This window comes from Urtica dioica, chromosome 7 (genome assembly GCF_054948205.1).
Source record: "Urtica dioica subsp. dioica isolate 48M chromosome 7, U.dioica_male_clone48M_v1_H2, whole genome shotgun sequence".
Lineage (NCBI taxonomy): Eukaryota > Viridiplantae > Streptophyta > Magnoliopsida > Rosales > Urticaceae > Urtica > Urtica dioica.
The window spans coordinates 40,012,677-40,027,000 of NC_142762.1; the positions used below are offsets into that span (position 1 = coordinate 40,012,677).

General features: G+C 31.2%; 1 protein-coding gene across 1 annotated transcript; it reads right to left on the reverse strand.

Moving 5' to 3' along the window:
- Positions 1–1,108: 1,108 nt before the first annotated feature.
- Positions 1,109–5,298, reverse strand: AGL12 (AGAMOUS-like 12). Its single transcript, XM_089620213.1, has 7 exons — positions 4,845–5,298; positions 4,309–4,402; positions 2,747–2,808; positions 2,508–2,607; positions 2,319–2,360; positions 1,555–1,596; positions 1,109–1,393 (listed from the first exon to the last, which is right to left on the reverse strand). The coding sequence occupies exons 1-7, from the start codon at positions 5,024–5,026 to the stop codon at positions 1,301–1,303; spliced, it is 615 nt and encodes a 204-aa protein (XP_089476339.1). The 5' UTR covers positions 5,027–5,298; the 3' UTR covers positions 1,109–1,300.
- Positions 5,299–14,324: the final 9,026 nt, after the last annotated feature.

Genomic DNA, 14,324 nt, shown 5'->3' on the forward strand with positions numbered 1-14,324 from the left:
CATCACCTATTGTTAATAAAAATGTGTGACTTTGAAATGTTGATAAATTTGTGATAGTATGAGTATTGGAATTCGGACATCGTTGCCATTTTTTTTAACGTTGAGTTTTTAATTCTCAATTTAAGTTTATTCAATATCTATTTTTAGTATTAAATTATATATATATGTAAAACCTTTATGAAATATATACGAAAAAGGTATAAAAGTTTATCATTATAAACGAATGGACAAATTATTATTTTTTCATGAATTGACTCGTGTGAACAACAATTCAACTCGTTACGAAATAAAAGAAGACTTTTTTTTTGGGGGGGGGACTATATATGTCTTTTGTTTTCTTATTATTAAAACTCATGACTTATATTATTTGTCTAGTTTTTCTGTATATATAATTATCGGTTATAATACGAAATTTCAATATAATTAAAGAGCGCTGATTGAGTTTTTTTTTTTTTTTTCATAACCCATCTTGTTTCTATAGCCAGGCGTAGATGTAAAATTTAGGCTTCTATTAAGGAATTTTACTAGCGCACTAGATCGTCACACATTATAAAGGAACATTTTGAAGAGACGAGAGTAATGCTGGACGTGGGGAATCGAAGTTTTTTCAACACACACGCACACAACGTACGGAATTAAAGATGCTGTATACATATTGTGAGGTGATTTGTTGATATAAATATGGATCTAACTGTACATATTTAAACATAGGTATCATCAAATTATATGTATAGATAATATATAATATCTATATATAACGTACGTACGGAATTAAAGATGCTGTGTACATATATTGTGAGGTGATTTGTTGATTTAAATATGGATATATATATACGTACTTAAACATAGGTATCATCAAATTATTACTAGTTTTTTGTATTAAAAAAAAGGGTTGCCATCATAAGGGATGTTTGCCTTTTGAAAAGGATATATCTTCACAAAATTGAAGAGCTAGCGTGTGTGTAATGCACTCGTCGAGGTATGGACGAATTCATTCGGAATAATATACTTTAAGATGTGTGAAATATATAACATGCATGCAAAAGCTTGCAAACCATTAATATTTACTATAGATATGTGGGGGTGTATATATATATCGTCATATATCTCAAGAAATGCATGCCATGCATATTATTTGTTGATAAGCGTAAACAAGTATTGATACAACAAAGCATAAATGCAATGAGTTTAAGCTCACTAACATGCAAACCGATAAATTACAACAACAACAACAGCAACAACAAATAACAATACCTTATTATTTGTCACATGGTTTTTACAGACAGAACGATGTAAGACCCTAAAACTGAAATATCTCGTTTTGAATGGTTAGCGGATATGGATAAGCTGTAGTCAGTGGTAAAATGTTAAGCGGTGAAATGTTCTCCTCTATCTGCATAAATCAATCATAAACTTAATTATATGGTTGCATATTATGAAGTGCCACATTGAAACATGATAACAAAAAAAAAAAAAAAAAAAAAAAAAAAAAAGGATTATGATTCGTTCTCAAAAGCATATAATTTGTAGCTATTATACGCTTCATTTTGTTACCTTATCTTGGAGAAACCTATTAGCAGCTTTGAGCATTCCCTCCTATATAGACCCAAGGGAATCTAAATTAGTGCACATATATATAAGTTATATCGAAGCCGGTACGCTATGAAAAAAAAAATTCAAAGCAAAAGCAAGGTTTGATATATTTGTGGGTCGGGTTTATTGAGTATAGTACATATTCTGTTATATATGTAGTGATATTAGTTTGCCGATTTGAAATTGCTCTTAGTGACAAAATTTAATTAAAAAAGTAAAGCTATATATCTATTGCTTCCAGGTGTCGATACAATCGAGCAAGTCGCATCACATCGCACAAATTATATTGATAGGTATTAAATTTATCAAAGAGATAAAATATACGAAAGGAGATGAGTTACAAGACTTAAGATATTAGTAGATTCCTTCTTTCAACAATAAATGCATAAATAAATAAAGATATATTAGTAGATTCTCTAAACGGTCCCATGTGTTTACAAACACGAGTTTAGTATTACATTATTATCTTTATATATGAATTACGAGGCTTTGGTATACTAAGTGCAAACTTCCGGTAGTGTATATATATATATATATATATATATATATATATATATATATATATATGTATATATATGTATATGTATGTATGTATATATGTATATATATGTATATGTATGTATGTATATATATGTGAAAATCTTATATATTTCATTCAGCAACATATAGCGTTACAAGTTTAATTAAAATAGTTATAAAGTACAGCTAGGGTTTGATGAACTAACCTTGTTCCTCAACAGTTCGATCTCTTGAGCCATAATCTCCATCTGAAATTAAATATTAGTGTATACATATCAGCCTCGTAATTTATTATTTGCGAGTGCGATAAATCAAATACAAAAATTACAGATTAAGTATATGTCCTATGCATATATGGAAAGTTGAAAATAACTAATAAAATAGGTTACAATTACCTTTGTTGAGCGTATCTGATAAATCCAAAACTCAAGATTTTTCTCAAGTACTTGTAGCTCTTCCAGATTCATTGAGCCAGCACCCCCTCCAAACATATAACTGTACGAAATTTGTTTCGTTCCAACTTAATTAATATTTCATATACCTAATATGATTTTATTTTACAATAATAATGAAAAAAAAACTATTTGACCATATAGACCAAAAAAAAAAGATCTAATTTAGCTGTTCCTAATACCTGAGCCCTTTTTGCATGATTTCAATCTCTTGTTTCAGCATTCCAACCTCTCTCTTGGCATCCTGCAGGAGAATTATACAACATAAAAGGATACAATAAATATTACCAACATGATACAAACAAATCAATTCATGCAACAAATTAAAGAAAATTAGAATTCGCGCTCAGATAAATAATGAAGGAATGTATAATGGAATAGAATTTTTTTTATGACCATTAAATCACAAGATATTCAATAGCTTATCCTCTGTTTTTATACATTAAGGTATTATCTCCATAGAATTTAAATTCACCATGCTTTATATATATACATATATATATATATATATATGTATTTAAACTACTTATAATATATATAAAGACTTCAGTAATTAGTAAGGGTAGTGTAAATTTTTTGCCATTTTCAAACTTGAAATTGCAAAGTTGTCCTAATTTAAATAATTATAATTTATTAGTCACCCCACATTATTTCCTATTGAATAAGACTATATTACCTTTTAGTTTAACTCCCGCTCAGTGCATTAACATTCAGAATGAAAAAACGAAATAAATGGCAAAAACAAATGATGCGAATGAAAAAATAATTAATCCACCATGCTATATCTAAACTAATTATAATATATAAAGAAACTTCAGTAATTAGTAATATAGTACGTAGAAATAGTTGTAGTTTTATAATGGTGGGAATAGCCCGGAAGGGTTGCTGGTGCTTGGTGTACACTTGGTATACTCGTTTGTATAATTATCTGTATATCAATCATTAATCATTGATATAAAACTATGATCACTCATTATATATTTTCTCAAATCATATGTCCTTGTATGAGCATATTTTAATTTATATTAATGTAATGAAGCTGACACTGTTAATTTTAGATCTCTATTGTTTCTTATAACCGTTTTTTTTTTTTAATGTTTATGCTAGTAGATGTAGATCGTATGTTTTTTTAGTAAACAATAAGCGACAATCCACAAATAAATAATTTATCTCAATATTGAAATTTCATATTTTCAAAATAACAGTAAATTAAATGTGGGAGATAATCTCGGTATCAACCTTTTAATTTTAAGACATTGATGATAAAGAATAGTTATTGTTACATTATTAATCAAAATATATAAGGATAAATTATATACACAATATACCATCTTCAACCATATCATACCTATTCTTTTTTAAAGATAAAATATTAGATTGTGCACACCCCTGTATCTGATGCATGTGTGTATGGACAAAGAGATCTTGTAGAATATATATACTATTTTTTTTTACCCCTATATATCCTGCCCTCAACCATAAGTTGTGGGGAATATATCTTTAATAGCTACAATAATAAAGCTCTATAGGTCTCTACTGTTTTTTTTTTTTTTTTTTTTTTTTATCTTTAATAGAGCTTTATTATTGTAGCTATTAAAAAAAAAAAAAAAAAAGGTCTCTACTGTTTGTTTGAGTGGGGTAGTCGTGTGTTCAATTAACAAAGTCTTGTGATTTATAGCAATTCATTCTCTAGTGTTAAAAATAAATATTATTATTCTTATAAGGCAGAAGAAAGATAACGTACCAAAGATTGAGTGTGCAAGGGCTGGTCAGCCTGAGCCTGAAGATCAGACCCTCTAGTGGATTTCATATACTTCTCTATAAGCCCTTGCATGGTCCTAACTTTTACAACATGACGTTCCATCAATTATCATTACTTTCACTATACATGTCTTTATATATAAATATATAACAAAAATTTAAGTAACTAGATAATTTAGACGTTTTAGATTTTTATATATCAAACGTTTGATAAATAGCCACAAACATGACGCAACATTCCTAATTTGACATTTTATTGAAATAAAAAAATGGAGTATTTATATCAATTTAAACGTGTAAATATGCGGATGTGGCTATTTATTAAATATTTATCAAACGTTAACTAACTAGCAATCTCAAAATATAAATATGATTATATATCTAATGAACCTTGTATATTATGCCCTTGCATTGCATAATCTTAAATATTTTAACAATTTCATCAATATTTAACTTAAATAGCCAATTAGGTATAGCCCTAATGGTAAATGACAGAAAGAGATCAAATAAAAGAAGTACCCTTTGGTGGCAAGGTCATAGAGCTTGCCATGGGAGGAGAAAATAACGACGCCGATCTCAGCGTCGCAGAGGGTAGAGAGCTCTTTGGCCTTCTTAAGAAGCCCGGCTCTGCGCTTGCAGAAAGTAACTTGCCTGTGGACCGGGTTCTCAATCTTCCTCATCTGAACCTTCCCTCGCGCCATAGTAATTTATTTCACCTTGATCTTAGTGTATATAAATATATAATATACTTGAGGCCAATAACAACAAACAAACAAAAAAAGTGTTGCTATATGATCTCTTTTCTTGATTTGATTATTTGCGGTGATTGAGTGATTTGTTGTGTGATTTGGTGTTGCGGACAAACCTCCCACTAGTTTGAACTAGCTTCGAGGATGTTGCAGAGCTGTGTTTAGCCTCTCTAAAAAAAACTTGAAGTGTTTATGGCCTTATCTCTTTTTCATGGCTTATAAACGCCTTAAATACTTCCAATATCCAGATTCTCTTCTTCCCCATCATCTTTCAAAGAATTCCATTAATTATAAGAATATTAACTCTGCTCAATTAGTTGGCATCTTTGGCTGCTTTTTTGAACTATATATTACAAATTCATGTTATGCTCTGTATTCAACTTTTAAATATAGTACCGAGCTGGTCTTTTTAAAAAAAAATTAATTAATTAATCTCTCTCTCTCTCTCTCTCTCTCTCTCTCTCTCTCTCTCTCTCTCTCTCTCTCTTAATTAGCTGCTTTTTAATTCCCCGAGTTGTCTAATCCATCCCCGTTCTCTCTTTTGTCAAAAAAAGTTTAGATTCCGGAATATGGGATAGTTTGGCCATATCATTAGCTTTGGTAAAAAAAAGTGTCTAATTAGATATTAATTTATGTGAAAGCTTGCTTGTGAAGATGATTTTGTATTAGTGCAAATCATAGTAACTAAGTCACTAATGGCTAAATAAATTAAATGTCGGATCAAGCTAAATCAATCCACAGTTTGGAGCTGTAAAATAATATGATTATTCATTTCCTTTGATAGGACATTAAAATTTAAAATAAGATCAATCAAAATCACATTATATTTTATTTAGGGAGGCCATTATTTAGTCGAGGATACAAAAGTATATATATACAAATATGGAAGTTGGACAAATATATAAATCTATTATAATACCACAAAAACAAACGTCAAAATTAAATAAATATGGAAAATATTATTGCGATTTTTACGCGTGCAAGTGCACGTGTCGCTAAAGTAATATAGTGAATTAAGTACGAGTGTCGATCCCACGAGAAAAAAACTTAATTAGCAAACAAATCAACTAGCACGAATTGAACTAAAGAGGAGATGAAAAGATGTCACAAATTATTGACAAGTTCTAACGCAAATAAATAACAAAACACTCAAATAACAGTTGTAAGCAGAAAGAGAAGCTAAGGACCAAGGCTTCACGGGTTTATTCAACGGTTTGGATACACGAATTTCACGCACAATCAATAATCAACTCACTACTCTTTACTAATCATACTCACAAAATAATATTGCTAAATCTCTCTCGAGCATCTAACAACCTATGTCAAAATTAGGAAAATCTTCTCTCGATCTAAATTCCTAACAAAAACATGCATTGGTATTAAGAGCATTGGCACGATTCTATGGCAACCTAACTATCTCTAGCCTAGGCATGCATCATAGTAATTCAAACCAAAACACTAACAACCAAATCTTTCTCAAGCATCAAGTTGAAGTATAAAATCATGAACAAGGTACGTAGCCAATCTTGATCAAGCATTAAAACGGATTTGAATTAATCAAAGCAATAGAGAATGAAAATTAAACTTCAATATATTAAATCATATCCATAACCGAATCTTAAACCCGCTACACCATAGTCCTAATTAATGGAATTAGTTCATAGCGTAGCGAGAAAACAAAAAGAGAATGAGAGAATAGGAATAAGAAACCATAATTAAAAATTCAATTGTGAATTAAAATACGAGAGTTCAAGAGTAAAGGAGAAGAATAAAATTGTAATTGGCGCGAATTGATGAAGAACGACTCTCTTCTTTTTCTCTATCTGTCCCAAACACTAAGTGAAAAAAATAAAAAAAATTCTAAGATCCCTAAACAAGAGATTGAGAGGTGTATTTATAGGCCGAGGTCGAAATCCTTGGGTTTCTCTTAATTTTCGGAGCAGACTGGGTAATTAAAAGTGATCCAACGGCTCAGATCGACTCGAAATCCACGTTTCCTCTTTTTTTTTTGTCCCGGCGGACCTTGCGGCGCGTGGTACGAGGGTCGCGCCGTGAGGTTGACATCTTGGTGGACTTCGCGTTCCGCGCCTCATGCTCGGAGATCAATTTCGGCGTTTTTCGGAACTTCGCGGCGCGAGGTCCTCGGGTCGCGCCGCACACTTTTTCTTCCGCGCGCACCGTTTTTGTAACGCCCATAACTCCTAGCTCCGATGTCTGATTCTTGTAAATAAACATGCGTTGGAAAGCTAAGAGAGAGCTCTATCCAATTATTGAATTGTATCATCCAAAATATTTACTTGAAACACTCAGAATTGTTCACAAGAGGACGTTGTATTTCTTCTTTGCTCTAACTTGGCGAAAAGTCTTCGAATCTTCTCAAAATTGCTCTGTTATTTCACGTGATTCTCTACTAACCTCATTTATACCTCATTGGCCTCTAAAACCTATAAGTCTCTAAAAAAACACAAAAAGCATAACAAATACTCGAGAACAAGCTCGGATTTAGTCGGTAAAATAAGAATTTTTCGCTTGATTAACGCACCTATCAAATACTGTCCTTGAGATTCGATCTCACATTCTATCTGTAGGAGGAGAAGTGTTATTACACTTGCCCCAAAAAAGCTCGAGTGTCATAATCACATTCTTGTTTGATGCAGTTATTAGTGGAAAATGAAGATTTTGATAAAAACATTGAAATTAATCAAAAGTATATTAAGATATTTCTATTAATAGGCCAAATGTTAAAAAAAAAAACCATTTTTTTAGTTTTTTTTTCCCATTAATTTTCACTAGACCATAGTGTTATCAATTTATCATTCTCTCTCTATTCATCCAACCACAAAAAAGTTATTGCGCAGGCAGGATCGATGACATGGTTAAATTTTCGTCACCGGAACAACAATTGTCGAGGTCTCTCGCTACGTACGCTTCTCAATCGGTGACTCACAGCTCCTCCCCGTGAGCAAGCTCTGTCACCACCGAAAACTTGAACCCAACACCACACGAGCATATGCAATGTGCTCACAGCTCCTTCCGACGAACCGCCACGATTGAGCCATGGCGACTCTCGATCCACGACATACCTCATTTCACAGCCATTATTATTATTATTCAAACAAAAACTTAGAGTTGATGACGTATAACCGTTCATACTTGTCATTAAAAATTATTTTTAATGACAAGTTTGTCATTTAAGTCCAATATCCAATGAAAAATATTAATGACAAGTTAGTCATTAACTAATGGATTTGATGACATTCTTTTCATTAAATATATGACAAATTTGTCATTAAATTCAATATTTAACAACTAACTTATCAGTAAAAATAGTTTTTAAGACAAGTATTAGCTATCTAACTTCTAATTAAATCTGGGTTTCTATTTGAAGATTTAGTGACAGATTTGTCAAAACTGTCAAACTCATCATTAAATCTTCAAAGAGACCCCAATTTAATGGCAAGTTTTCATAATCTTAAGAATTGTACGTACTTTAGACTAAGGCATGATTACCCATGACTAATTATTAGATACATAAACGGAATTCTGATTTATGGGGACGGGCAGATGGTGGCGGCTGCGGGCAGCGGCCGCTACAGACGAGGGTGGAGGCGGCGGACGATGATGGAATATGGAGATTGCGAGAGAGAAAGAGAGGAAATCATGTTATGGAAAATGAAAGAAATTAATTTGGAAGGTAAAATTGTAGCAAAATTTGTTGTCTCATGAACTTACAAATAAAAGTGTCTTAATTATGGTTTTAATTGGTTTCGATCCAAATCTTTGTTTTTACTAATATCAGCGTCGAAATTTCTTTTTGTAAATTTTATATCAAACAAGGTGATCAATAAGGTTTTGGATTATTTACTACGTACCGGACACACTCTATAAATACACCATGTGGGAGTACTCAACGAAGATTGGTGATCAGCCACGGGAATAGCTACGAGTGTGTGCATATTAGGACATCTTCTCATCTAACATTAGGAGAAAATAAGCCTTTAGAAAGTCGATTCTAAAGGCACAAATATCGCTTTCAAGAGTCATTTAGAAGCGACAAGTCACACTTTAGAATATTAGAAGCAACATATTTAAAAGTGATTTGTCGTTTCTATGAGTCTTCTACGAAACGACTTTTCTAATGATAAATATTATTAATTATTTTATATATGCATTAAATATTATAAACTAAACTATGTTCATTGATGATTCGTGATTATTAACGTCAGTTTTCTGAGGCAAGAACGTTGTCTTTTGGAGACAAGAACATTGGTTGCGGACGAATAGACGTTAGTGGGAATATCTAGTGAAGAGCTTTATAGAAATTTATGGATATATTTTAAAAAAAAATTTATTTGCGCATTAGCTGATTGGACCTACACGTGGTAGATATTATAGTAACGATAAAATGTTGTTACCTAAGTTTACTATTTTCTTAAATAAACAATTTTAATGTAGGCTGTACTGTACCCGTATATTTAAAATAGTAACGGAACGTTATTCCATATAGGATAACGATCAACTCAAAATTATATCAAATTAATTAATAGCTAGAACTAAAACAGCTGGCAAGCATAAACGATAACTATATCAACTAACCGTTGGTTTCTGTTTCACTCTTATCTTTGTAACCACGGTTTTCCTCCGTCATACGTGAGGGCTTTTATGATATTCCGTGGCACCGACCACGTTTCCTAAAAAAAAAAAAAGAATTTAAAGAAGAAAAAAATCACTGCAGGCCACCAGCGAAACACTATAAATCACATCGTCCGGTAAAAAATCTCTCAAGATCATTATAAAGCTACTTGAAATTTAATTAGTAAATGTTAAATCCAGTCAAGCATGTTACATACATCGCATTCTTAAAAAAAAATGTTACATACATCGCATCACGTGTACGCATGCACGGTAGAAAAATGATGATATCATACCATATATTATAGCGAAACTTGTACGTGATAGTACTACGTATAGGGACTGAGCTTTGAACACGTAATCCCATATATACATATATATATATATATATATATATTGTATACAATTTATACAACTAGTACTACTACTAACTACTGGACCAGCAATATACGGAACTAAACTATTTGTTATCCCTTTGTTAAATGATTCCTTCTTTATCGACTTAATGAACATAAAAATGTGTGGTGTGGCAGTCCCTGACAGATTTTGCCGAAGCAAATCTCTTCCCTCTTTTTTGTAATTTTTGCTTTCCATAATTTAATATAAAGCAAATATCGCGTCCTGGTATTTTGATTTTTTTATATAGTATTGGGAGACAGTCTTCCAATCAAAGGATGGTTTGAAAATTCCGTGGGACATGGGTTGAAAGTCTAGTCAGGTCGCAGAATTCTTCGGGTTTAGACCAAGTCACCAAGGCTGGCACCACTAAAAGTATTTTTAAGGATTTTTTCAAATTTTTAATTTTTTTAAAATAAAATTTAAAAGTGTTTAGGAACAAATATGTCATTAATAGTGACAAACATATCATTAATAGTAACAAACTTGTCACTATTTATGACATGTTTGTCATTAAACATTTATAAATCTGTCTTCTTTTTTTTTTAAAGAAGGAAAAAAAAAAGAGATGTGGAATTAGGCGCAAATTCCCAGAATTATTTGCATTTCCAAATATGGTCATGACTCATGATTAATGATATCATGTGCAAAGCCCAAATATAGTATCCCAAAAACAATATTGATTTGTTTAAATTTTGGTTACTGATTCTTATATATAAATCTGCCTTTGCTCTTAAGCCAGGGACTAGTTATAACTTAAAAGTCCTCATCATATATGTTTATAGACCGAATATATTATTATATGGCTCGAAAAAGGATTCGCCAATTAGTAAAGCTTTGTATTTTCTTCAAAAAAAAAAAAAAAAGTAAAGCTTTTTATTATGCTTGGAGCTTTGTCAACTTTTACAAAACAACTTCGTGGCCCTCGCTTGTGTACTCTTTTGGCCTTTTTTTTATTTTTATTTTTTTATTACAAAATCTACATTCTTTTACTTTAAAAATTTATAAATTATCTCCATAATTTTATTTTATTTTCAAATTAACCCCCGTGATGAGCTTTTCTGATTTCGTCCCTATTTGCTGGTATAGTTGCTAAGCTATATATATATATATATAATTGGTTTGTAGGTTATTAATCAACGGTAGAGATTTAATACCACGTAGTCGTAGATAAAGCACTTCCTTTGCACTTTGAATGAGTTGTGCATTCAAGTTATTTTCATGTAGAACTATTTGAACATGTTGGTTTCAAGTGATTCTAATTTGTCCCGACTTTTTTAGGGTCCGATTGGAACATGGAAAATGTGAATAGCGAAAAAAAAGAGAATTTGTTGTATGTTTCTTTAGTTTTGTTTGAATTTAAGAAAAATAAGATAAAAACATTATTTCACCCCTTTTAAATGTAATAAATAGTTTTGATTTTCCCATGCATTCTCCCTACCATTTTATTATCCCTCATTTTTGTTCACATATTATAGATTTAAATTGTTGTTATGTAGAAACCATGTGTACTAATAGAATATAAAATATATATTTGAGGGCGATAGTGGATACTTGAGAATCACATGAATTGAATATACCCAACAGTAGGTAGCGACGGTGTGTTCTCAAAGGCGGAGCGCAACAGAGGTGTCCAATCGGATTGGATCCAAGAGGCAGCGTCGTTGTGGTCTCAAAGGTGGCTAACGTGTGTTATCGGAGGCAGAAGAGGTGGTGTGGGATCGATTTTGGAATGAAATGTGAGGACTTTTTTTTTTCTTTCTCGTCGACCCATTGGTATATATATATTTTTTTTTCAAATGAGAGTCAATGGTTCATGTACCTAATTTTCATTAATTGATGTCATTTAAAAAAAAAAATTAATTGCACGCTGGGCGGCAAAATGGTTGGGCCAAAAAGAGTATATTTTTTTTTTGTTCTTTTAATAGATAAGTGACAAATTAACTCTAATGAACTAACGTTAACTCTTTTGCAAACGTAACGTTTCAAAATAGCTCTCTCTCTCTCTCTCTCTCTCTCTCTCTCTCTCTCTCTCTCTCTCTCTCTCTCTCTCTCTCTCTCTCCCTCCCTCCCTCTATACATATACTGATATATAGACTAGTCCGATTCAAGGTCTTTTTTACAGAATCTATATACTAATTTTTAAATTTATATAAATGTCTAGTTTCATTTTTCTTTTAAAATTTATATGCATATGATTCTTTTATCAACCACGCAAGAGAAAATCAGGTCTTTACCAGTGATAAAGTAATCATATCTTTGAGGACTTTGCATTGATACCCAATTTATTGAAAATGCTAGTCTAGTGCCCTAGTTATGTATTTTTTTAGACTTGATCAATTAACAAATAATTCTTCAAACCCTTGGAGATTTAGTGACATTGTTGTCACTAAATTATCAACCCATTGCAACTTCGGTGACATTATTGTCACTAAATCTTCAAACTCTTAAATATTCAATGAGATCATTGCTACTAAATCTTCAAACCATTTGGAGATTTAGTGACATTGTTATCACTAAATCTTTAAGGATTTGAAGATTTAGGGATAAAGATCTGCAAAATCAAATACGTTTGAATCCTAAAAATAAGATCCATAATATGACAAATTCGGTAAAATCCACTAACACGGAATCAAAATTTAACCAATTCATAATGAAATCATCAATAATTAATTGTCAATCCACAAACATCATTGAAATTTTAAGCATTTCAAACCTAAAACTTAAAAACCCAAATTGGTTGTATTTTAATAGAAAAACAAACACAACATCAACAAACAAAAGATACCATGTTATTAAAAAAACAAACAAACATAAAACCATCAAAACTCGAGTTGCCATAAATGAAAAATATGTTCCCAAACAAACAAACAATACATAATTCACTGCAAACGCAAATTACATTTTTCCAAACAATTAAAACGTATAAAAGTTTCAGCAATCGACTAACAATCACAATATTTTTGGTAAACGATCCAAAATATTATAAATCCTACAAAGCTAATATATACACGTTTATAATTAAAAATCGATCAACTTATAAGATCAAACAAATATCAAACTAGACATGATAAAGAACCAAATATCAAACAAACAATAATGAAAATACAAATTCGCTTTTACAATATCATGTCAATAATTTCGTCCATTTATTATCAACAAAGCACTTAAAAAGAAAATACATTTTTTCAACCAAAAAACAATACATATTCTATAGTGGGTCCCTGGATCTTTTTAAACTGTGTTTGTGTAAATGAGGTTTCCAATGTTTGTTGAATTTGACTATTGGATTTTGCTTAGTATGTTTCTACTCATTCTAAATTCATTGTTAAAACAAATATTCACTTTTAATGCGAGGAAGATCTTATTCAATGTGTAATAAATACATTTATTAAGAATATTGATTGCTTTCTATCTGAAAGCCAAACAATTTAAATTCTGTTGATATTGTTTTAAATTCGGAATAATTTTTTATATTAATAAAAAAAATCATAATCTTTGAGTTATATTTTGCTGGATTTAAAATTTTGGGGTCCGACTCAATCGGGGCCCTAGGCACCGACCTTACTTGCTTATAGCAAAGGCAGACTCTGTTTATAGGCTACTATAAATTCCTCATTCTACATGATACAGAGGTAAGTTCTCTTAACTTGGTGAAACTATGCATCTCTCTCACAATCAAAATTATCTTTCTCCAAAATCTAGAGACAAGATGAGAACACACTTCACATCTAATATTGAAAGTCGAAGAGCATGCGTCGGTGAAAATTTCTCCGCACCCTCTCCATTTGCTTTTTCTCTATTTTCTCAGGTGAAGATGAGTCGAAAATCTTTTCGATGAGGCAAAGGCGACATGCTAGAGGACCCCACCATCGTTTCGATTTCGTTGACGTGTGGTCATAAAGTCCAGTCTTATATCAAACCACCTCGCTTTTAAGTGTTCTGATGTATTTTTTGGCATTAAAATAGTTGTCAACAATTATTTTACAATATAACATAATAAAAATAAAACTATTTAATTTGTTTTTTTGTTTCGGGATAGTTGTGTTCATCAATATATAAAGTCAAAATTCAGAATAATCTTGAGAAAATAGCACTAAAAAAATAACCACCAGAAGTTTTAGACATGGCATTAAAAAAAAAAAGTAGTCATTATTGAACAAAAGCAAATTAACTACTTTCATCATAATTTCTTGTGCATTATGTATATTTCCAAATCTCT

What these genes read in the sequence shown, in the direction of transcription:
- AGL12 (XM_089620213.1), bottom strand. Translation starts at nt 5,026, where the DNA reads ATGGCGCGAGGGAAGGTTCAGATGAGGAAGATTGAGAACCCGGTCCAC. An exon ending in ATCATGCAAAAAGGGCTCAG is followed by an intron (nt 2,608 to 2,746) that starts GTATTAGGAACA and finishes AATTTCGTACAG; the next exon opens with TTATATGTTTGGAGGGGGTG. An exon ending in ATCAGATACGCTCAACAAAG is followed by an intron (nt 2,361 to 2,507) that starts GTAATTGTAACC and finishes ATTTAATTTCAG; the next exon opens with ATGGAGATTATGGCTCAAGA.